This window comes from Anolis carolinensis, chromosome 1, assembly GCF_035594765.1.
Source record: "Anolis carolinensis isolate JA03-04 chromosome 1, rAnoCar3.1.pri, whole genome shotgun sequence".
Lineage (NCBI taxonomy): Eukaryota > Metazoa > Chordata > Lepidosauria > Squamata > Dactyloidae > Anolis > Anolis carolinensis.
In genome coordinates this window covers 224,172,492-224,198,524 of record NC_085841.1, presented here as the reverse complement: position 1 = coordinate 224,198,524, position 26,033 = coordinate 224,172,492, and the positions used below count along the sequence as shown (strand labels likewise).

General features: G+C 39.6%; 1 protein-coding gene across 4 annotated transcripts in view; it reads right to left on the bottom strand.

The window, feature by feature from the left end:
- The window catches only part of rbm43 (RNA binding motif protein 43), a 240,285-nt gene that overhangs the window by 205,627 nt on the left and 8,625 nt on the right, over positions 1-26,033 (bottom strand). For 3 of the 4 annotated variants that reach the window (XM_016996297.2, XM_016996298.2, XM_016996299.2), the window contains exon 4: positions 23,375-24,962. The exons of the other annotated variant lie outside the window; for it this stretch is intronic. In XM_016996297.2, coding sequence (XP_016851786.2) covers positions 24,177-24,962 — 786 coding nt within the window. In that variant the 3' untranslated portion in view covers positions 23,375-24,176. Of the gene's footprint in view, positions 1-23,374; positions 24,963-26,033 lie in introns of those variants that run through there. 4 annotated transcript variants of the gene reach the window in all.

The following is a 26,033-nucleotide window of genomic DNA, read 5'->3' as shown; positions in this document are numbered from 1 at the left end:
ATGTTCAAACAAGTTATTTCATTTAAAGAACATTCCATTAACAATAGCAGATGTTAAAATATATTTTTGACCTGTTGAAATAATGGCTGATTCGGTGATGAAAATATAGCACAATTGCTGTTTATTTAGCCATCACTGGTGGGCTCAGGTAGACCATAAAGAAATTCCCAGTCATGCGTATTATAGGTTATTTGGAGTGCTGTGGAGGTAGGGGGGATTTAAAGGTAGTGCAATTTGACTTGGCTTAAATACAAAGAAGGTGTGAGGTCCTTAGCTCAGAAAGAAAGTATTCTGGGCATTCTCTGTGTGTTTTTGCATGTGAAGGGGAAATAATTTCATGATTTATTTTTTAGAGAAAAGCAGAAGTAAGAATAGCAGTTTCTTTCACTGAATAAATGTATCCATGATTTTTTTTTGTGTGTGCCTACACTCTGAGAGCTTAACTACTCTAAAGGTACCAGATCCTGTCTGGTCTTCAGAGTTAAACTGGGTCAGCCCTAGTTTGCCTTGAATGAGAGATAGCTAAGGAACACCAGATTATTTCTCCTCGACATGCATAATCATACAGAAAGAGCCCATAATACTTTCTTAATCTAGGGTGAGAGCTGACCCAGCTTAATCCAGGGCAAGGGTGCCTTCATGTGAACTTGTCGTGAGTTAAGCTAACTCAGGGGAAAACACAGATCCTGCATCAGTTAGGAGCAGTCAAGACAGATGGGCCAGTTCCTGTTTATTGATCTGTGTAGAACTGATGGGCCTCCTGCTACAAATAATTTTGTTGGCTTGTTGATAAGCAATGACACAGTAGTCTTTATTTGATTCATTAGTAGGTATGACATCAAATCCCCCCTGGCCTCAGACTATAATAATAATAATAATAATAATAATAATAATAATAATAATAATAATAATAATAATAATAATAATAATTTTATTTCTTACCCACAGCTCGGGGTGGGTTACAACACTGCTAAACACATAATTGAAACACATAATCATTTAAAAACACTGGTGCAGACTGGTCCATGAGGTCACGAAGAGTCAGAAACGACCGACCCAATGAAGAAGAAGAAGAATACACATATATATCATATTTCCATAAAATACATATTAATATACACAAAAGTTAGAAATAGAATGAAAGTTTTAATTTTGTCATTAAAACTGTCTGGATAGGATTGCTGGAAGAGATAGGTCTTCACTTGTGTCTTAAATTCCAACATCTAGCTGTCAGAGCTCTACCAAGTAATGCCATTAGGTATCAATCCAGTTGCCTAGAGCTAGGCTCTTCCACATTAATATAAAGAAGTATGGATTTTCACCATAGAGCAGATTGGGTTTTGCCAGTTGGCACCCACTCATTCCAGTCTTTCTGCTTGTAGCAATTTCTCGGACTTGCACAACGTTCCTCCAATGGGTTGTTGTATGTCTTTCAGGCTGTGTGGCCATGTTCCAGAAGTATTCTCTCCTGACGTTTCGCCCACATCTATGGCAAGCATCCTCAGAGATTGTGAGGCATGGATAAACTAGGCAAGGAAAGGAAAAATATATATATCTATGGAGAGTCCAGGGTGTGACAAGAGTCCTTTGTCAGTTGGAAGCCAGCGTTAATGTTTCAGTTAATCACCCTAATTAGCATTGGAAAGGTTTGTCTCTTGCCTGGGGGGCATCCTTTGTTCAGTCATTAGCCGTCCTTGGGACTCCTCTACCCTCAGAATGTTGCTTCCCATCTACTGTTTTGATTTTAGAATTTTTAAATACTGGTAGCCAGATTTTGATCATTTTCATGGTTTCCTCCTTTCTGTTGAAGTTGTCCACATGCCTGTGGATTTCAGTGGCTTCTCTGTGTAGTCTGACATGATAGTTTTTGGAGTGGTTCAGCATTTCTGTGTTCTCAAATAATATACTGTGTCCAGGTTGGTTCATCAAGTGCTCTGCTATGGCTGATTTCTCTGGTTGATTTAGTCTGCAGTGCCTTTCATGTTCTTTGACTCGTGTTTGGGCGCTGCATTTGGTGGTCCCTAGCTGCATGGTATCCGATAGACTCCTGCAGAGGAGGGAGGATCCCTCTTGTCCTTCGCTGACCCTAGCATTTGTTGGATTTTCTTTGTGGGTCTGTAGATAGTTTGTAGGTTGTGCTTCTTCATCAGTTTGCCTATGCGGTCAGTGGTTTCCTTGATGTATGGTAAGAACACCTTTCCTCTGGGTGGATCTTTGTCTTGACTCTCTTGGCTTGTTCTTGGCCTTGCAGCTCTTCTGATGTCCGTGGCGGAGTATCCATTGGCCTGTAGAGCCTAGTTTAGGTGGTTTAGTTCACCTTGGAAGAGGTGAGGTTCACAGATTCTTTGTGCACGGTCATTGTTCCTCCAATGGTTTTTTAAAAACTGGGACATGTTTTGCTAAGGCGATCTTATAGTTTGAAGGACAAATTTTCACTAATTTCTTTTTAAAACTCAAAAGATGTTCTATAGTACAAAAATGTCATTTAACATTTAAAGTGAGAATGGAGAAGGGAACAAATTCTTCAAAGTATCTTGGAAACAGAAATCAATTTAAGGATAGAAATAAGCCAGACTGAGGACTTGAAGAATGCCTTCCTAAAATAGATGGCCACACATTCAGAAAGGGGAGATGTAATAGCATTGGGAGGTTAAATTATCTTGTTTTTTGTTGGAAGACAAACTCTGCCAAGAATATCCAACAAGTTCCACGTTTGTGTAGCAGACAATTCCATGGTCCAGAATGTGGAAGATATCGAAAAGGCAACAAGGGGATCAGTTATTTTAGATCTGATCCTAACCATCATTAATGACCTGGTAAATGGGGTGGAAATGGGAGTTGCCATGTTATTCTAGAACAGTGGTTCTCAACCTATGGGTCCCCAAGTGTTTTGGCCTACAACTACCTGAAATCCCAGCTAGTTTACCAGCTGTTAGGATTTCTACGAGTTGAAGGCCAAAACATCTGGGACCCACAGGTTAAGAACCACTGTTCTAGAGTTTCTTATTCAAAGAAAAGGGGGAGTTAAGCATAGTCAGAATTGATGAACTTAAATAAATGTGATCCCATGATCAGAAATACTAAAAGAGAAAGGAGTTTGTGATGGATGTGAGTTTCTGAAAAGTGAGGTATTGCAGGCATAGTTTCAATCAGTCCAATAGGGAGGGAAAATCCAGGTGTCTAAGGAAACTGTGACTGGAGATGAGCAAACATTCCCCTGACTTCAAAAGATCTCAGTGAACTGGCCAGCCTGACCTCAAAACTTGTGCCAGGAAAAATGTTATAATGGATCGTAAAGGAGAATCTTTGAAAGTATGACCATCATTTAATCAGTAAGGGCCAGCATGGGTTTGTCAAAAGCAAATCCAGCCTACAAATCTTTTTTTAATTGGGTCACTCCAAACAACCCTTGTGTGAGTGATCTCTAGTGCAAGGAAGAGACACACTTCTGCTTGTGTCAAGAAAGATCATTCATGGGAGGGGTGGGAGTATCAGTCAGGTGCTTTCAGGGGAACAGACTCTGGTCTGAGCCTCCAGTGGTCTAGGGGATAAAAGCCTCATGACTTGAAGGTTGGGTTGCTGACCTGAAAGCTGCCAGTTTCGAATCCCACCCGGGGAGAGCACGGATGAGCTCCCTCTATCAGCTCCAGCTCCATGCGGGGACATGAGAGAAGCCTCCCACAAGGATGGAAAAACATCAAAACATCCGGGCGTCCCCTGGGCAGCATCCTTGCAGACGGCCAATTCTCTCACTCCAGAAGCAATTCCAGTTGCTCCTGACACAAAAAGGGGGGGGGGACAGACTCTCATTAAGTACAGCCCAATAGTGCAAATCGGGACAATCAGACTAGGAGTCACTGAATAGCTGCACAACTATGGTGATTATGCGTTCATAAGTACTCAAGTGGAATCTGGCCATATTTTAAAATGGCAGCAAAGTTAGCTCCTACTCTATGCACCTCTAATCTGCTAATGAGAGTACTATTTCTTTAATTTTAATAAAATAAATAAATAAATAAATAAATAAAATTTGAAAAATCTAAGCCTAAGCAAAATGTTTAGTTTCTCCCTTCTATAGGGTGGCATTAGACTAAAAAAAATGCATAACCTGGATCAAATTTAAAGTGTGTTAAATAGATGCTCCCTCTCTTAGAAACAATTTGACAGATGTGTTCCAATTACCAGTAATGATAAGTGAATGGAAGCATTTACATTCTGATTGCACCAAAAATGTAAAGCATGATGCTTATCGAGCTTTTACATTTGACATGTCATCTGTTACCTGACGACACCTTTTCCCCAAACTATCTGGAGATTATTCGGCTAATGCACTTATAAACGGTAAAATTAGAGATAGTATGGAGTCATTAAACTAGAAATTATATAGATTTCCTGGGCCTTCCAGGTAATTTTATAAAATGAATCAAATGACTCCAGAAATGTCAGCCAGCATCTTCCTTTTCTTCATTCTAGTTATTTGTGCTTTCTCCTTTCTTCCAGACGAGTGACAGTGCTTGCTTTTAAAAAATCTAATTAAAATTATGGGCACTGTTGATATGTACAGTTGCTATGGAGAGGAAGCTCATTATTGATGTTAATTTTCATCTAGCAGATTTTGACTTATGGGTGACCCTATAAATGCAGGACCTCCAAGACATCCTGTTGAGATTTCAGGGCAGTGGCTTCCTTGACTGATTCTATGCACCTTTCTTGCTTGTTTTTACTTTCTACTTTATTGAGCATAAGTATCATTTCTAATTATCATGTCATCTCATGATATATCTAAATATAATGGCATCAGTTTATATAGAGAAAGTTCACAATTTATTTTTTGGAGAGGAGGCTCCTTTCCATTAACCCTCTTACTGAGTGTATAATCCATATGATGACTTAAAATGAGACTCTTGTGAGCAGTTGCCACCCCTATCCAGACCACTCCATGGCAAGCACTCAAAAAGGTAAAGATGCCTCATTGTGTGACTTATCATGTATAAACAGAAGTACAAACATCTTATTATAACATCTTGTTTCATTTTTTCTTGAATTTTGCCCCCAGTCCATTTTAAGTTGTTCTAATGAAATGTTGGTAGTTCATTTGGACTTTAAAATCATGAAACTCTTTGCAAGACCCCAGTGGCTAAAGAGAATGACCACAAAATTGCACTCAGAGCCTGCTCTGGGTGGACATTCTCTACCAGATTGTCACATCTACCACGGAAGTGTTTCCTGCCAAGATGAAAGCGCTACAGGAGCAACCCCACTGCCCACCATTTTGCAGTCAAAATTACCCAATCAATCCAATTTACACATCAGAGTTGTTATAGTTCAATTTCAGTTTGGTTTTGAACCTGGTTACAGGATGGAAACAGCTTTGGTTGCCTTGATGAGTGACTTCATACCTCATCACATGGTTGCCGAAAGTGTCCCATATTGCTCTGCTTCACCGTAGGGCATGGAGAAGCCACCATCTCATGCCTCGCATTGCCGCATCGCCCAGCTTCCCCCCCATTAAAGTCAATGGCAACATGGGAAATCTCTCGTGTTGCTGCGGTGGCAGCACACTGGTTTCACCCTCCCTTTCACCCACAGAACTGGCAAGATGTAGTCTGATGGGAGCCAGCCAGCTCCATGGATGACCGGGGCTAGATCGGCATATGCAGCTGATTTTAGCCTCATGATTGCACCTCAGCCAGAATTCACCTTGCTCTCAACACCAACCAGGAAACAAAAAGTAATAATAATAAAACAGTTTATTGATAAAAACACATATAAAAAGGAAGAATCACCACAGGAAATAAGAAAGACAAAACCCAAGAGGTAATGGGGAAAAATAGTGAAATAAGTAGTAAGCTAAACCAAACTGGCAACAGGAAAACACTCCAAAAGTAATAATCCAAATGGTTAAAACCTGGTTCATGAACAAGGTACAGAAATCTCAAAATCCAACATGAGTGTAAATCCAAAGAAACAAGGACCAAAACATGAATATGAATCCAAAAGCCAGACTATAAACACTTTGTATACTGTGCATCCAAACTCCCAAAATTTTGGACTAAGACATGAACTGGAAAAGAGGCTTAAGTTCCCCACTGTTATGTGACATTGTCTGATCTGAAATCCCAAAGAGACAGTTCTCTGATTTAAAGTCCACGAAACATTAAGTCACTTCTGTGACCTTAACTTCCTTATTTGTGAGATTTTTATGTTCTTCTTTCTCACCAAGTCTTTTCAATTTTCTCAGTTTGCTTGATTCCTCCCTAAGATCAAGTCTCATAAGCCTGTCGAGCACAAGTGTTCTCTTGGGTGAGTTTTCTTGCCCCTCTATTTCGTTATCTGGGGTTGCTATGCTACCAGTAGGTGAAAGGTCTCCACCAGGCACTGCATCTCCCTGTCTGCTTGCACTTTCAAGACTACTCTCAAAGACAGAATCTTGCTTTAAATTTCCTCATTTCCCTCATTGAAAGAACCATCCACCACTCTCCCAGGCTCTGAAATACCAATCCCCTCATCTTCAGCTGGCTGAACCACAACACCGGTATGATGAGGTCATTACACAGGGAATTGTTGGTTCTGCTGGACCATGATATCCTTCTGGATCACCTTGCTATGATGAGGCCTACAGTAGCTTAGTCTTTCTTGGAGAGGTGCTCCCGGAGGGTTATACTACTAAATTTCTTTTTGATTCTTTGGCTGTTAGCCTATGGAATTCTTTGGGATTTTTTGTCCCCTGTGCTCTTTAATATAAACAGGAAAGTGCTGGGATAGAATGTCTGAAGTTTTGGAGGTGTCACTAGTAAAACGATGATATCAACCTTATTTATTTATTTATTTATTTATTTACAGCATTTATATTCCGCCCTTCTCACCCCGAAGGGGACTCAGGGCGGATCACATTACACATATAGGCAAACATTCAATGCCTTTTTAACATAGAACAAAGACAAACAAACATAGGCTCCGAGCGGCCTCAAACTCATGACCTCCTGGTCAGAGTGATTCATTGCAGTTAATTGCAGCTAGCTTGCTCTCCCGCCTGCACCACATCCCGGGCCCAACCTTTATTATTCTTTCCCACCTAATTCCAAAGAATATGTTTCTGTACTAATCTGGTGCCTGGCAGACGTCACGGACTGAATATCATTGTACAATGTTCATATCCTCAGAAGTGGAGGAGAGCCATACCTATGCCACAAGAACGATTGCACAGCATAGCCAACATAGCAGCCACTGCATAATCATGTTTCACCATGTGTCCTGAGTTCTGATGCATAACATGTTCCTTTGTGCAATATGTCCTGATGCATATGTCCTAACACACAGTACATCCCATTGTGCAATGGGATCACCGATTACACAATAGTACATTTTGCACAGCACCCCACTGTTGGTGATGTTAGGTCACAATCGTAAAGTTACACTTTGTAGCATCTAATGCCCTTGATTATATTTTAGCTCCCAGCCACACATACAACAGTGATTACAGTGAATGGTCTTATTCCTCAGTCATACCATCTGAGGCAATTTTGATGGTGTCTGATGACATTTTTACAGCAAAAATCAAACACAGTAGAAGTTCAGCTTAACCTTCATGTAAATCAATTCCTTTGAGAAATTTAAGATTGAGGCCACTATGGTTCAACACTATACTAAATCCTTCTAGTTTGATTCAGGAAGTGAAACAAAATGCCAAGCAAGATTTGTGAAATAATCAGTTGAATTGTTAGGTGTTTTCTCCACCTCTGCCCAGTGCTGGGAGAGAATTCTATAAAGGTCTAGATAATTCCTTTACTTTTTAAATGAATGGGCTATTGTGGAAAGTCAATAAAACATTCCTTTAAAACAGTGAAGTGAAAAAGGTGAGCAGGCCTTGCTATGTAAAAAACAAGGAATGGGTAAAATAATGCTTGTAAAATGTTTAGGGCACATTAAATTGCTTACACATGCTCTGAACACAGCGTTGCCATGGTTTTCTATGCCAAGAAAAAAATACAGTTAAGTGCTATACAAGCTAGATATCCCTTTGTGAGGGTGATTATGAAAAGGAAACACAGGCCACACAGAGGAAAGGAATTTGGGTGTTTCAATCACTTTGCTCCTGGAGGACGTTAATAGCAAATATTGGCAGATTGAAATGATCTAGCTTTAAGACCAGGCTTGAGAGTTTCAGAATAATATCTTCTGTCACGCTGCACTCAACTTCTCAAATGACTGCAATTCAGGATGTCATTTGGTCTCAACAAGGAAGGAAATGTTATTCCAGGAAAGAGCTTCAGGATATCCTACAAGCTCTTTCCCAGAATAGATTAGGATAAGCAAATAGCAAAGGCCACTGGTAATAATGCCCCGGGAAGAGTCCCTGGTCTACGAGAGATCTGGATAAACAACATCGAAGACAAGATTAGGCTATTTAGATTCCAGCTAGGAAAGAAAGGTGGCAGAAGACAAAGGAGCATCTGGTGGCTATTCGCAGGAAGACACATCAGCAAACACAGCCAATGACTCAGGGCAAATTTCCCCCAAAATCCAAACAAACTACCATAAACCTTAAAAATAGACTTCCTTACACTTTGCCTTGAGACAAGTCCATTTTTTTCCTCCAAATGGTTATCTTTGTAGACTGAGCATCAATGTTTGGTTCTGAATACAATATCAGGGGCAGGAAGAGCGGATTTTGTTTCATGTCATCTGTGATGAGATGAGCACTGCTAAATCGGGATGGGCAATGCATGGCCCAGGGGCTCCATGTGGCACCCAGAGCTGACTTCTGGAAGCATTTCTAAAAAAACATTTTAAAAGAAAACAAGGCTGTGCCCACATTGCAGAATTATAGCAGCTTGATGCCACATTCATAGCTCTATGCTATGAAAATCAGTGATTTGTAGTTCTTGGAGCTATTTACCTTTCTGTATCAGAGAGCTCAGAGCTCTCTAACGGCACTCCATGGAGTCATGCTGGCCACATGACCTTGGAGGTGTCTACGGACAACGTTGGCTCTTCAACTTAGAAATGGAGATGAGCACCAACCCCCAGATTTGAACACGACTAGACTTAATGTCAGGGGAAAACCTTTACCTACCCATCAGAGAGCTCTGGTGTCATAATAAACTACAAATTCCAGGCTTCCACAGGATGGAGCAAGGGCAGTTAAAGTGGTGTCAAGCTGCTATCATTTTTCAGTGTAGCTGGTAGTCTCTTGTCAGGACCATAATCCTTCAGTAGCAAAGGTGGACTGCTCTGGTAAATATCTCTGAGCAGAATCAAGTCCAGCAAAACAAATTACAAATATTCCCTGTAGGTAATTCATTGCTGCCAAAAGGGATGGAGTGGAGAGTTGAAACACAAGGGCTTTGGATTAGGAGGGATGCATAATCTGCTACACACACACAAACCCACAGAACAGCACACTTTGAATACAGTTGGAGTCCTGATGATCACAATGTACAATACATTGTGATCACTTCTACTGCCATCCCAAGCGCAATTGGTGGGGACGAGGGAGCAGGCCTTCTCGGTAGTGGCCCCCCGGCTCTGGAATGCCCTCCCTAAGGAGATTAGGCAAGCCCCTACTCTGTCCACCTTCCGTAAGGAACTGAAAACCTGGTGGTTTCAGCAGGTTTTTGAATAATCCATTCTGGTTACTCTGCTGACCTATGACTCTGAAATATGCTGTACAAGATCCATCTATCCCTGAATACGGTTTAAAAAGGTAAAGGTTTTCCCCTGACGTTAAGTCCAGTCGTGACCAACTCTGGGGGTTGGTGCTCATCTCTATTTCTAAGCCAAAGAGCCAGCATTGTCCATAGACACCTCCAAGGTCATGTGGCTGGCATGACTGCATGGAGCGCCGTTATCTTCCCACCGGCGTAGACCTATTGATCTACTCACATTTGCATGTTTTCAAACTGCTAGGTTGGCAGGAGCTGGGGCTAACAGCGGGCGCTCATTCTGCTCCCGGGATTTGAACCTGGGACCTTTTGGTCCGCAAGTTCAGCAGCTCAGTGGTTTAACACACTGTGCCACCAGGGCCCCCCGAATACGGTTTATGTTAACCCATTTGATCCATGATCCCCATTCCCCCAATCGAATGTTGTTGTGACTGTTGCTTATTGTTATTTTAGTTGTAATTGGTTTTATCCTATTTAATAATGTGTTTTTACACTGTTTATGTACTGTATGTTGTTTGTATTTATTTTTGGAAACTGCCCTGAGTCCCTTCGGGGAGATAGAGCGGTATACAAATAAAGTTATACTTACTTACTTAACAATACAACCCGCATAGCCATGGGACTGGTTACACATTTGTCCACTTCTGACATAATATGCCCTATCTAGGCATTTTCTAGATCCTTCAGCATGACTTTATGGTATTTGTAGGCTGGCTGCATTCAATCAAATAGGGTTCACTATTATTGGTGGCTTTGCATATCCCCATGGAGTCCACAAATGTATCCTCCACTGATACAGGGGTCAACTGTATTATTTGACCAGTTCCTATTCCATTGTGAAATTACGATCTGAAAATAAGAGCTGTTAGCTCTACAAAGGATCTGTTCCTGGCATGAATTCAAACTGCCAAAAGTGCACTTCTTGATTTTTCTGGAAGGTATGAGGATCAGGACCATAATTCCCCATGACACCACTCTCTTACCACTGAAGGGACCCTGGGTGGCAAAGGATATCTGATTATTTTGAAGTGTGCACTAGAGATACACCATTGGTTGTGAAGGTGAGTAGCAAAATACTCACCCATCTCTACTTTTTGGATTTGAAAAGGATTGTAAATCCATTTTACTTCAGTGTAGCTGTTTGGAAGGTACTAACAAGATTTGGAGGGCCCCTGGTGGTGGCGCAGTGTGTTAAAGCACTGAGCTGCTGAACTTGCAGACCGAAAGGTCCCAGGTTCAAATCCCGGGAGCGGAATGAGCACCCGCTGTTAGCCCCAGCTCCTGCCAACCTAGCAGTTCGAAAACATGCCAATGTGAGTAGCTCAATAAGTACCGCTCCAGCGGGAAGGTAACGGCGCTCCATGCAGTCATGCCAGCCACATGACCTGGAGATGTCTATGGACAACGCCAGCTCTTCGGCTTAGAAAAGGAGATGAGCACCAACCCCCAGAGTCAGTCACAACTAGATTTAACGTGAGGGGAAAACCTTTACCTTAACAAGATTTGGGGAAATTGTTTTTTCCCCAGCTGCTCCATGAATGATGGCCAAACTAAATCTGTCTCCCCAAAGTGGAATGTTGCAGCAAGAATAACTGCAATACAGTTGGGCTGTCATTGAATGGAGGGACAGGGAAATGGATAGATTCCTATTTTTCTCACCGTCTCTCTCCAGTCTGCTCCTGGCACTTTGCAAGCAGTGAGTTGCAACAACAGGCAAATGTCAGCAAAATGGCAAGCCTGGTTACACCTGACATTAAACAGGGCCTGGCACTTTGAGGGAAGGAGTTCACACAGCACACCTCATTCTAACTCTATTATGAGATTTCACTTCATTAATGAGTATGTGTGTTTTGCGATTCATTAAATAGGAACTACTCTCCAGGTCCAGACTAATGAACTTTTAGTGAGTCAGGAAAATGGGCTTTGCTGCCAAGTATATGATTTGAATTAAGCACTTGCTAAATACATCCTGCACACAAATGCCAGAGAGAGAAAGAGTTTTGGAATTGGCATTAAACGAATTGCTGGTATTGGAGAGAACCCCCACCTACTCACGTTAAACTTCTGAGACAGTAAAAAAAAAAACTGAGCACTGTGTGTTTTATTCAGGTACTGTTTATATACTGCTGTATATCACCCGTGGACCAAACACTTACGATAATGGCTTTTATTTCCCACAGCATGCTTAGACTTTCCTTAGTGTACCTGCCACAGACTTCAAAGGGGGATTAAATAAATACACAGAGGATTCATACAAATCATCTGAGCCAAGGGGTGTGCTCATATTCTCAAGACATTCCTTTAATCTAACTATGGAATAAATAAGAGGGCGAAAGAGCTAATAATGCAAGCTAATAACCCCAGAGGAGGGTACACCTTGACCATTTTTCAGTCTACAGAAGGACTATTGTTTAGGCACACCTATCGGGGAGCAACTCCCATGGTGCACCCCCAATGTTTCACAGATGAAAACTGAGACATAGATGGCTGAGCAATGTGCGTTCCAGAGTGTGGCCAGGCAACAAAAGAGCAAAACCTATTAATGAGGAAGGAAATACAAATGTTATTTTAAGCACAGAAACCCTGGGATTTATGCAAGGAAGCTGGGAAAATGGAGGATCCAGATCAGTAAACACAGTACTTTGCTATGTATCATATTGTTTATATACCCGATGCCAATGAAGAAGGTTGATAGAGGCCAACAATCACAGGAACCAATATTATGCAACTCTACCTTCTCTTGCAGAGAATCTGGGTAATCGTGTACACAAACCTCTATACTTTACAGGCTATGCACTTGAGCAGATGCAGAGAAATCCTTCCTGATACAGTATTTATGTCAATAGGCTTGGAGTCTGAATAAACCATTATTCTTGTATACGCAATCAATGTGCGATTTCTATTTTTTCATCCATCAGTTTGGAACATGTAGATATTCTGATGTAATAATATCGCCTCAAAGCAAACTCTACCTGATTTATATAGAGACAAGTACTTAGCTGGAACTGTATCAGCCCTTAATGAATGTACACTTGTTAGTCTATTAATCAGAAGTGATAGGTTTCTCCGCTCACAGAGAACTTTGAGTAAGAATCATTGGGAGGGAAATTCTTTGCATTTCAGCTATTGCCTTATAACATTTGCTAGGTCATTGATCTTCCCCAGTTTCACATCAAGAGGTTTACTGAAAGAGTCAAACAATATGAATGTCAGATACAGCATTGCAGGTGGATTTATTTTCTTTTTAGTTTAAAATTCGTTGTTGTTGTGTGCCTTCAAATGGTTTCTTACCTATGGCAAACCTATTGCAGTGTTTTCTTGGGATTTATTTCAGGAGAGGGTTACCTGTGCCTTCCTCTGAGACTGGTCACCAAGTGGGTCTCCACGACTGAGTAGAGATTAGAAAACTGGTCTGCAGAGTTATAAACCAGTTCTCAAACCACTACTTTGTGTGAAGTTATGACAAATATAGCTTCCTTTTTCTAACAGCTGGTAAGCTGGCTAGGATTTCTGAGAGCTGAAGTTCAAAACACCTGGAGGAGTACAGTTTGAGAAATACTGCTTTCAACTACCAAAGTTATTAAGATGCAAATTTATTATGGTCCAAGGCATGAACAAAAGTCCATTTTTGTCCCACCACTTGATTGGTAGTTCCAAACAGATGGCTTCTAGCAGGGCCGTAGCCAAGGGTTAGGGGTTCAATCCCTGCCCCTGAAAGTTTTCAGGTTTTTTAAAAAAACCTGGTTTACTCATGAATTTTAACAGATTAACCAAATCCCCATGAGTGTCCATTGAAGTTTATCTCTCTTGAGTGTCCACTGAAGTTTATCGATGAAGCCTGATTTCTAAATTATTTTGCGTTATGGAATCTTCATGATTTGCTAAAGAAATGTTTCAAACCCCCCACCCCCCACCCCATTTTTTTTTCTGGTTATGATCTTGACTCCTAGTCCCAACAAACAGAAGACATTGTGCAATTAACCAATTCCACCCTTTAAAACTAACTTTCTCTGTCCCTGTCTCTTCTTCTTTTACTCTCTCAATCTTCTCACTCTTTCTGTAAGTAAAAAGGTAAAGGTTTCCCCTGACGTTAAGTCCAGTCATATCTGACTCTGGGGGTTGGTGCTCATCTCCATTTCTAAGACGAAGAGCCAGCGTTGTCCGTAGACACCTCCAAGGTCATGTGGCCGGCATGACTGCATGGAGCGCCGTTACCTTCCCGCCAGAGCGGTACCTATTGATCTACTCACATTGGCATGTTTTCAAACTGCTAGGTTGGCAAAAGCTGGAGCTAACAGTGGGCGCTCACGCCGCTCCTGGGATTTGAACTTGTGACCATTCGGTCTGCAAGTTCAGCAGCTCAGTGCTTTAACACACTTCGCCACCGGGGCTCCTTTCTGTAAGTATGTGTGTGTAAATTAAGAAGATGGACATGGATGGAAATTCCATCAGGATTAAAAATGGGAGAGAATTTTGTGTGGAAAATGCAAAATAAAATGCTTCCTGTGTGGAAGTACCCGCTATCGCAAAAAGGTTTATCCGATAATAAATGTATTGGTTTTTAAGATCTCTGATGCTGTGTGACCTCTGGTGTTTTTGCGACAATTACTCCTTTGGAAATTTCAGCTTTGAAGCATGAATTGAGGTTGTGAAAACATTTTACAACCTAAGTTTGGGATAATTTCACAGGTCTAAAGAACCTAGTCTTTTTGAGAACAATATTACAGTATAAAAATATATAGCTAATGTGAATGCTTAAAATATACATCAGCCATATATTTATGTACTATAGCATATAACTCGGGTTGTAATATGTTTCAACAGCCACAAATACTGTGTTTAAAGAAAACAGCCACTCAACTCTACCGAATGGCAGAGCCAGCCCTAGGCAATGTATATACCTGGCAGAGGCATATATGGCCTGCAAACAATACCTTTCCTTGGGCATCCGTACCATTAACCCTATTGAGAACGAAATTGTCTGAACTCAGATCTTCACTTCCTGAATTAACATTCTGACATTTCTGTTCATTTGCCCAGTTGTTACCTTTCTAATTTATTGTGACTCCAAGATAAACCCATCATAGGGTTTTCTTGGCAACATTTGTTCAGAGGAGGTATTCCTTAATTTCCTCTGAGGCTGAGATAGTATGACTTCTCCAAGGTCAGCCAGTCCTTCTTGGTCCTTTGCCCAGGATCAAATAGGGCTGACAAGCACTTGGAAACATTAGGGGAGATGGTTTATATTTCAGATAGCTGTTATTTAGAATGTGGTAACATATTAATGTTAACACTAGCTCAATTTCAGGGAGCCATGTCTTAGTAATTGAAAACATAATTTAAAAAATAGAAAAAGTCCCTATAAAGACTTCGTTAAAATACCTTTGATATAATCAGCATCAAATTAAAATATAAGAAAATGAGTGATTATTATCCTTTTGCTATCACAAAAATAATATTATATTACAGATTGAGCAATCCTTATCTGGAATTCCAAAATCTGAAATACTCCAAAATTGTCCACATTGATGGCTGAGATAGTGATAACTTTGCCTTCTAATGGTCCTTAATTTTGTTCCATGCAACAAATTATTTAAAATAATGTATTAAATTACCTTGAGGCTATGTATGTAAAATATATATGAATCAGCAATAAATTTCGTGTTTAAACATGGGTCCCCATTTCTAAGGTATTGCTTTATGTATATAAATGCAAATACAGGTATTGCAAAAAAAAAATTGAAATATTTCTATTTCCAAGCATTTAGCGTAAGAGATACCCAACCTGTAGTATTCTAACAGCATGTTACAGGTTAACATATTCTGGGCAATTATGATACATGCATTAGTGGTGCAGGCTGGTTAGCAGCCAGCTGCAATAAATCACTCTGACCAAGAGGTCATGAGTTCAAGGCCAGCCCATGTCGGGGTGAGCACCCGACAATTAAAAAATAAAATATAGCCCCTGCTCGTTGCTGACCTAAGCAACCCGAAAGATAGTTGCATCTATCAAGTAGGAAATTTAGGTACCACTTATATGTGGGGAGGCTAATTTACGACACCATAAAATCACCCAGCCGCCATTGGAATGAGGAAGTGCCATCACAGTGGATGATGAAGCAGCTGACTCAGACACTACTATGTCAGCCCTGTTGGCTTGTCGCAAATTGCCTTTTTACGTTTAATATTTTAACTGTTTACTAATATTAGCTCTATTAGTAAACATGTCCTAAATGTTTGATTTATATCTTTAAATTTTTAATTTTGTTATTTTGTGTTGTCTAGAAGTACACATTATGTTGATTATTTAATTGTTTATGATTTGTTCTGTTATGATTTGTTCTGTTATGATTTGTTATGTTTTCACATGTATGTTTGGCATTGAATTTTGCATTTCCCCAGGGGTGAGAAAAGTGGCATATAAATGCAGTAAATTAATTAATCAAATCCAGGAATCAGCTAGAAATAAAACCTGGTTTCCTGACAGTCAATTTTTTTAAAAAAAAAAGCAGATCCAGATGCATTAATTAAAACATGAGCCAGCACTGCAGCCTCAAATTGCTCACTATGATTTATTGTGTTATTTCTTACAAAAACTCTTAGAAAATTAGTCACTAGAGCTGTCAAGATGAGTGTCCTCATGAAAAGACAGGGAGGTCATGCACCCCAGTTGTTAATATGCCCAATGGCTCCCACTTGATATTTTGTAAATAGGGGATGAGGGAAGGCATGTTAAGTAATCATGATTTCCAATGCTATGAATGTAAGAGAGGTCCTGGGACATAGCTAGAGATGGGAACATTTTCCCCCAGTAAGAATTCAACCTCCAGTGTATGTTTCTATCAGTCCCCTAATTTCTAGCATTGTAGTAACTTGAAAGTTTAGGACCTACCACATTGGGATAGTTGGAGGGGATGGCAATAGCTTTAAGCTAAGATCTGTTTATTATTTTGACTTGTCATTAGAAATTATCCCTATCCCATAAAAGCCATCTTCTCTAAATGTCCACATTGATACAATACAATAAATATGGCAGTGTGAGAGGAAATCTGGACAAAGAGACTAAAATATGCATACTCACCTGAAATAAAAGAAAACGGGTATAAAATGTTTTACATGTGGTATTTAACACTGGAAAATTAGCAAAATAAAACAAGGGAAGAAGTATGCTGGAAATGTGGAAAACATAATGGTAACTTCATACACATGTGGTGGAAGTGTAAAGTAGTGAAAAAGTTCTGGCATGAGGTGTACAGAAAAATGGAAACAATTCTGAAATTTGAATTTAAACTAGAACATTTTCTGTTAGGAATTACAGATTTTCAAATGGACAAAAATACAGGCATGATTTTCTTTTATCTATCAACAGCTGCTAGGATAAGCCTGGCCCAATTATGGAAATCACAACAAATTACTACTACCAAAAATGGATTTTGAAAGTGTTAGATATAATGAATATGGATCTATTGACGTAAAAATTGGCACAGAACAGATCACAATCACAAAGAACGGATTGGAACAAATTTATAGACTTTTTGGAGAAAGAAAAAATAGAAGTTCATTTAAAATTTGACTAAAGAAACTCAAGGACCAATTCAAAAAAATTAACGCAACAAACAAAAATAATATTCAAGATGGAATTGTATACAACTTGGAGTGAACTGGAAGTAATAGAATTCCTTTCTCTTTTTTTTGTCTTTTTCTTTTTTTCTTCTTGATTCTCTGTCTTTTCATTCCTACTTTCTGTTTCTATTCTTTTGACTTATCAACAACAACAACAATTCTTTATTGATTAGTCACTTTTGACCATATCAAAACATGTAAAACATACAATACGTACACACTTATGCATACATACAATAAAACCATGTAAAGATACAAAACATCCGCTCTTTTGACTTGTCACTAGAAATGATCCCTTTCCCACAAAAGCCTTCTTCTATAAATGTGAATTAAGTTCCTGGACTAAAAGAGGCTCCCCAGTTTTGATCTAAAATTCCAAAATTATCCTTTACTTTTCCCTCTTGTGGCCATACCTCTAATATTATAGAGTAGACATGGGCAAATTTCAGCTATGAAGGCGGCACATTCAGAAGGTTTGAAAAGTCCTTGACCCCTCTGTTAAGTTTTTCCACACAAACAATATTTTGAAGGATTTCCGGGTTAATCATGCTTAGGAAAACATTGGGATGATAACAGGGATGTACAAAGCTGGATGATGTAATTTAGTAATCGTTGTAAATGTTTTTAATTTTTGTTTTTACCAATTCTATTTTTATGGCATCGCAGTGTGCCGATATGTAAAGCCGCCTTGAGTCCCCCTGAGGATTGAGCAGGGCAGGGTACAAATATGGTAAATAAAGAAATACAAAGCTGAACATCTTCACCAGTAACATGTATAGTATTTTGATCGCATGATCATACTTCTTGCTTACAGTTTTGTGCTAAAATAAAGTTATTTTATGGAGGGGCCAGAATTATGCATCCTGGTTGTATATTTAGTCTTTTCTCATGTTTGCTTGGTTTGATGTGCCTCGGTGTGTTATTGTTTTCTAACTGGTCCATAGTGGCTGATCAGAAACACGTTAAGATTGAAGAATCATGCCAGCCAAAAGCTGCCATGCCAAATTGGCATGTGGCTGATAAGAAGTATGGAAATGTCTGATGGAATGTCATGGGGTGTCGCTGATGGGATTTTTCCTTCCCTCTGCCAAATTGCCACAGTAACTGCAAACTGCTGGGACATTTCTCTCTCTGTGGGGCTCATTAGCAGCACAAAGCATTTTTCATAAGGCAAATGTGAGTCGTTTGATGTGACATTAGCTTGGAAAAAACAGAATCCATAACTGCTTAAGTAAATACTGCATGGGGCTCATTCCGTGATATGTAAAAGTATTAGAGGGTCAAAGATGCATCCAGCTGCCAAGATCTTTTGACTCAACATTGGTTCAGCGTTGACATCCATCAGCACAACACAGAGTTGGAAGAGACCACAGAGTTCAACCTCTGCCATACAGGAATGCAGAATCTAAACACTCCCAACAAATGGTCATCCAGTCTTTACTTAAAAGCCTCCAGAGGAGACTTCACCACACTCCTAGGCAGAAACATATTCCACTGCTGAACACTTTTACCTCCAACCAGCATATCAAAGGCCATTGCCAGCTTCACCATAAGCTTCTTCAACTATTTGCACTGGTTTCCTATTGGAATGTGGCAGGTGGGTGGAAGCAGACCTATCTTCTCGACCCTAGAGCCCTTCAAATGTGATTATCATCCCCATCATCCATGCTGGTTGGAGATTATGTGAATTTTAGCCAAATCCAGATTGAATAAGGTTTCCTTATCCAATTTAGGCCATTATATTCTGAGAAGTATAAATGGCACCTATTTACAAACTTAGTTTATAGCTAAACCAACAAGCCTTATGTACTTACTGTTTTATTCTTTTCACATTTTCCAAAATCGTTCAGTGGCTTGTATTTTACTGGATGCGTAGGACCTTCTATTCACGAGTATGGCAGCAGAAGCACTATGAAAGGCACACACATTTTCTCCCATTAAGCTGCCTTCTGTAAATAAGGAAAACCTGCTGTACCTCCAAGGAAAAGCTTGATTGGAATGTATCTCCTTCTTCCAAAATCAGCCCAGTCTGAGTTCAGCTCACGCACCACATGTGTAATCCATTCTTTCTGAGCAATTACTTAAGTTCCCTTGTCAGATGCCAACCACCTGTAGTAACTGCTGAAAATAATGTCTAAGTTTAGAGCAGCTGTATGAGTGTGCCTAGCTATCAACAAGAAGAGCAAATAGTTCAGCTGTTTTCAGCATTAATATAATTCAGTGTGAAGTCATTACTCCTTCTGTTAGTAAAAAAAATAGTATTTATCATTGTAATGAGAGCAGCAAGGGACCTTCTTGCTAGGGATGCAGTTCTTCACTAAGTTTCTTTGGGAAGGTAGTGACAAGTACTCAGTCATTTTCTTCCTTTTGTAAGAGTCTTCAAACACTATGCAGCCTTCAAGAGAAATTGACAATTCAAGTCTTATTCTGCACAAAATTCACACTTTTTTTGTAAAGAAAACAATATTTCAACAGAAACATTAATTGCCGTTTTCTACGTAGATAACATGTGATTTTATGCAGAATGAATCCCGTTAGAGCATTTTCTGTGCAGAAAGATTGTGCTGAAATACCGTGTTTCCCCAAAAATAAGACATACCCATAAAATAAGCCCTAGTAGGATTTCTAAGCATTTGCGCAATATAAGCCATACCCCAAAAATAAGACATAGTGATAGGTGGGCTATACAGAATACCAGAGCAGATCGGTAAAGAAGGCTGCTGCTCGTTCCCTCTGCCACGTTCTTGCTGGCAGCGGAGGATACCAGAGCGCTACTTGCTGGGCCATCTCTCTCACTGTCACAGGGCTTGGGGCCACAGTGTTCCCTCCCTCGCAGGAGCAGCAGCCCTCTCCAGATGGAAGGAGGCAGCTGGCCATCATGCCATCTGAGTGCTTGAGTGTTGGCCATGGATATAAAAAAAAGATATCCCCTGATAATAAGCCATAGTGTGCCTTCTTGAGGAAAAATAAATATAAGATAGTGTCTTACTTTCGGGAAAACACAGTCCTAGTTCCTCTGCAGGAAATGTTGTTTCCTACTTTAAAATATTTTAATGTGTACAAAACAACCATGTGCAAATTTTGCACAAAGCACCAAACTATGAAGATTCTCATCCTTCTAGGATTTTCCTTGCCAGTTTCTCCACTTAAAAAACACATTGTTCTTCCATTTCTAAGTCTTTTCTAATATTTTTCCATTCCTATTTCTAACACACTGTGTCCCCGGTGGCACAGTGTGTTAAAGCGCTGAGCTGAACTTGTGGACCAAAAGGTCACAGGTTCGAATCCGGGGAGCGGAGTGAGCGCCTGCTGTTAGCCCCAGCTTCTGCCAACCTAGCAGTTTGAAAACATGCAAATGTGAGTACATGCAATAGGTACCACTCCGGCGGGAAGGTAATGGCGCTCCATGCAGTCATGCTGGCCACATGACCTTGGTGGTGCCTACGGACATGGCTTAGAAATGGAGATGAGCACCAACCCCCAGAGTCGGACACGACTAGACTTAACGTCAGGGGAAAACCTTTACCTTACCTATTTCTAATACAAGTAAAACATTCCATGTCGTTTTTATCATCAGACAGGTATTTCCATTGTCATATATGGTTTTAAACATGGTTCGGACACCTTCTCTCAAAAAACCACACAATAACCTCTAAGGTTCATATGTTGTCCTCTTAATCTGGTAGCCTGGATGTAAAGAGTAAGCACTGGGTCTTAATCCTTCATCATGCTTGTCCATATTTTGAATTTGTGCACGTTTTACTGCAAAAACCACAACCTGTCCAGATAGTGCCTTAAATTATCCTCTCTCTGACTCTATCAGACTGTGATATCCAAAATGGGAATGATTTTTGGCTGCAAAATATAGTGCAAATTAGTCAAAGAATACAGTCAAGGGTTCCCCAATATGGTGTCTTTCGCCAACAGGAAGGTTCATCATTTCAATCTGTTTCTCCAGTCAACAATTTGTAGAAGTAATACTCCCAAAGAAATAGAATTCTATGAGTAGGGCCCCAATTTCTTGGTTGAATTTGGTCATCTCTGTTTTCCACCATCTAGATCAAGCATGGGCAAACTTCAGGTGTTCTGGACTTCAACTCCCACAATTCCTAACAGCCGGTAAGCTGCCTGGGATGTTTACACTGGGACACGAGGGTGGGAAGCACAAGTCTAGAGCCTTATTTGAAATCCCTGACTTGTCTCCCAACCCTCTCCCTATTGCTCCCCATTGAATACAATGTGAAAAGGGTTTTCTGTTGTTTTTGGAAGCCTTCCTATGGTGGTTTTGCATAAAGTGCTTTCCAAAAGCCCCCCCCCCCCTCCCCCGGTCTGTAAGTCCACTCTTGAAAATGAAAAGCTCAAACTAGGAATCACTTTGGCTCTAAAGCCAAACTTTGCACGCCTCAAGAATTGAGAACTTTATCTCTCATCATCCCTGGCAATGGTGTCTAGGGCTAAAACACTGGTTTGTAGGCAGCAGTTTTAAGATGCAAGGTTGCAAAATTTGCAGAAATCCTTTTTCAATTCAACAACACAAGCTCCACTGCAAAGCGCTCCCAGCTGAATGAGACCACTGAATTTGGATCAGAAATCATATTTCTTTTGTGCAGAGTTTTAGCTAGCAAGGATTTGATTTTGGCAAGTCGGAAATCCAGCTTTATGGTATTTGGCTCCCTCTTGTGTTATCTCTTTTAATTTCACTTGAAACTTTTCAGAGGTTTTTAAAGAGATGAGATGTCCACTTCTCTATAGCATTTCAGCAGTGGATTCTTGAATGTCATTTGCTGTCCTTCTGATTTTATGATTCTGGACTCCTTATCCAACTATGTTTGGCAACTATTAAATGCATCCATTTATTTGTGCTATCCTTAAAGATATTTTCCACCAAAACTAATCAAACAATAAAATAAATACTGTATTATATTCCGGGATTACTGTACTGTGAATCCTAGTGAAAAGTGGTATAAGAGTATCAGAAAGCACATACAGTAATAGTTTTGATTTCTGGATGAGCAGTTTAAAACTAGCAACCAATTTGAAAGACAAGGTTAAAAAAAAAATAGGCTATCAATTTTTACAGGAAATGGCTTAAAACAGGTATATCATTAACAGCTTTGAACTTGTAGCTTCCTGAATGCTTCTGCTTTCTTTCACACTGAGGTTCTGGAGGCCTTGGAGAAGACTGATAGAATGTATAGTCCAGCTCTTGCTTGAAAATAACAGCCTCATTTCCCTGCAGAATGTGAATGCTTCCTCCCAAGTTCATGAAGAACACCCCTCTTTTGCTTCCCAATACTTCTTTCTGTTGGGGATATTACACGATCCTTGAATTAATGTGATTTCACTCTCCCAAAGATTTTTGGAAGTGCAAGTAAATCTATATCCACTCAAGATGCATTTTCATTATTTATCATCATTTAATATTCTAAGAGCCTGAACTGAAGAACTTGGAGCCAGATAGTTATCGAACATTTCAACAATTTCTCCCAAAGTGACTTAACTGCTATGTTCCTCTGTAACAGTTCCAGCTCCGACAAAATTTATTTCACATGTAGCTTAGAACTCAGAAGGGAAGAAAGAGGAGCAACTGAGTCCCTTTAAAAGGTACTAGATTTTTCCAGCGGGCACACTCCTTTCTAATCCCATTGTCTAAAAAGCATTAGCTAAACACAAATATAAATTCACCATCTGGAAGGCAATGTTAGAGAAAAATTCAAGAGACACTCAGGCATGTCTGACTTGAAAGTGAATTTCCTTGCAGACAGGTGCCCTATATCATATTGTATTTGAGCCTAACTGAGCACTGCCATTCCTTATACCAATTTCATGTATGCATCTCAATGACCATTCCTTTCCCTTCCAATGAATTCAGATGTAGAAAAAATGGTGCTATGGTTTGAGCACAGAACTATGCCTAAGCCTATGGTGAACAGAGTTCTTTCCCCAATTGGCCAAAGATACTCACTGGGTGATCTTGGACAGGTCACATATACTCAGCCTCAGAAAACCTTGTGATAGGGTCACCATTGAAAACCACTTGGAAGTCACACAACGACAACAACAACAACAAGACAAAAGGTCCATGGTAACAATTACACATTTCAACTTTTATTTACTGCCTTTTCACAGAAAATTGTTACTATAAAATTAGAAATTTAAAACTATTAAACAGCGTTAACATATAAAGACATGGTAAATCCAGTGGAACCAACAAGCTATCATCAAGCTATCTATCTGTCTATCCATCCTGACTCTCATCATTCATCCTTGTAAATTAATATTTTAAAGTATTTTGTAATAATGTAAAATTTCAATGTAAATTAATATTTTAAAAGAAGACTCTAACTGTCCACAATCTTACCCTGTGATATCTCCCTGCATAAAACAGAGTAATGGAAACTGCCAGTGTAAAAAGCAAACAATTGCACAATATGTTAAGGATATGTTAATTTTAACCAAACAACATCGCTTCACAAATATGCTAGTTTCCTTTAAAATGCTAATATACTAAAATGGAAGTACAAAAGAAGAGTATGTGATTTTTACAAGATGTGTGTTTTGTGGGAAGCTGTGTCACGTCGATCATTTGTTCTAATTACCTCTTACTTGTTCTGATCCAACATGGTTAACTAAACTAATTTCAAAGTAAAGCTATGTGTAGTTATAGTGATAAACACACAAGAAATAAGACTCTCAAAGCAAGTTCTCCAAGTAGCTCAACCATAACCCATTCGGGGGCTTCTGCCAACTAAGGATGCGGAACAAGGATGGAAAAATACACAGTGGTGCCAATTACACCTACAGATTTATAAGAGAAGGATGGCATTTGGGGCAACAGCCCTGTGCCAACATACAGACCAGGTCCGAGGCATCAAACTGGTGACAAACTTACTTCCAGGATTCTTTTTGAGAATTCCCGAACATTTTCTTCATCTCTTGTGTAAATTCAAAAACATCTGAAGAAGAGCCTACAATATCTATGTGATCTGAATACTCTGTAACTAAGACATTTGGATATCGTTTGCAAACCCTGTTGAATGCCTGCACACGTTTCTGTTTCTCAGTTTTGGTGGACCCTTTCAGAGGCAATCTTTCTTTGCGTAAAGAGCTATGCAGTTCTGCTGACAAACTTTCAAGTATATCTTTGGCATGTTCTAATTGGCTGTTACTTGACTTCGGGGTCTTTTTTCTGAGATATATGGTGGTAATTTCATCACCTGCAAATGCATTACCAACAACACCACATTGTTCTAGACTCTTCTGATATAACTTGTTTTTGAATTTTTTCATATAGTGATAAATATCAGTATCAAGGGAAACACTCAGTTCATCTTCACTTGCATCCTGGCCCGAAGCATTTCTTGACTCCAAAGACTTTGTCGGACTAGTACTTAATCTAGACTTTGTCTGACTAGTACTTGCCATATGATCTGGCTCTTTTTTTTTTACATTCTGGTGTTGTTCAGAACAGGAATCTTTTATTCTTAATAACAACATTTTCTGAAGTTCACTGATGGCACAAAATGGTCCCTGCACCTTTATCTGTCCATTTGGGTGTAAAGGCCCAAAACTGAGTTTCGGAATATTCTTCTTCAAGTCTTCTATCAGATCTTCCAAGCTGCATTTTGCTCTGAAAGTTGCCAACCCAAGAGTGCATGACACACAAGTAAAAACCTAAAAAAAAAGATAGTTCTGAATCTGTTTTAATTTGTTATAAGCCACTTTAAGTCCCATTTTGGGAGAAAGATGGGAAATCTAATAAATAAAAAGTTCATTACTGTGTTGTTAAACAAGTTGGCTAGCTTACAAGAGCAAACACATTTAATATTTACTTACATTTGTCACGGTCTTTTCTCACTCCCTCAGAGGATTTTTCTCCCTGAATTGTTGCTCTAAAACCTCAACGAGGAAACTACTTACTAACCCCTTTATTCTGATGTACCAAGCACCACGCACATTGTTAAAAATTATTAATTATTAATACTGAACATTTGTTGGACATGGACACATATAGAATACCACCTTAAAGATGAGCAGAGAAGCACTCGATAATGTGAGCTCCAGTCCACAAAGGTTTATGCTACAATAAATATTTTAGTCTTGAAGGCACCACATGTGAGTTAATCTCCAAATTTTGCAATATATAAAGCAGATCTGTTGATATTAATGGGATTCCAATTAGGTGTGACTACTTTAAGTTCCATTAACGTCTAAATCCAGCTATAACCCTATACCTCTATGGAGCCTGCCTACACAAAGACTGCATGTGGGGAGGGATATGGTCACCCACCCATGTAACTTTTTAGAAAAGCATGATCTTTTAGAGATCTTAACCTTTTAGATAATGGCATTTATAGCCTTTTAGAGGAGCCAAAAACGCATTTGAGTAGAACTTTCTCAAGTGGTATACAACCAAGTGTAATTATGCAAGGCAAATTGCTTCAGTTGTTAGACTGAATAACCTGTTATCTCTGATCTGATCAGAAATGTTTTCAGGACCCAAAAATATGTCTATTTTCCCATAAAACAACTTGTTTTATATTATGCAATTAAGAGACAAAATAAAGTAGATTTTAGTAAAAATAAAATTCATGTGTTCTGCATACACAGCTACACAACTTATCAGTCAGTTACAGATATGTTTGAGATAGTTTCTGTCTGCCATCCAGTCTCAACATCTCTTAGAATAAACAGCAGGCAAGTGTTTGCAAGTCTGCGTTCTGAGCAGTCCTAAAGTCTAAAAAC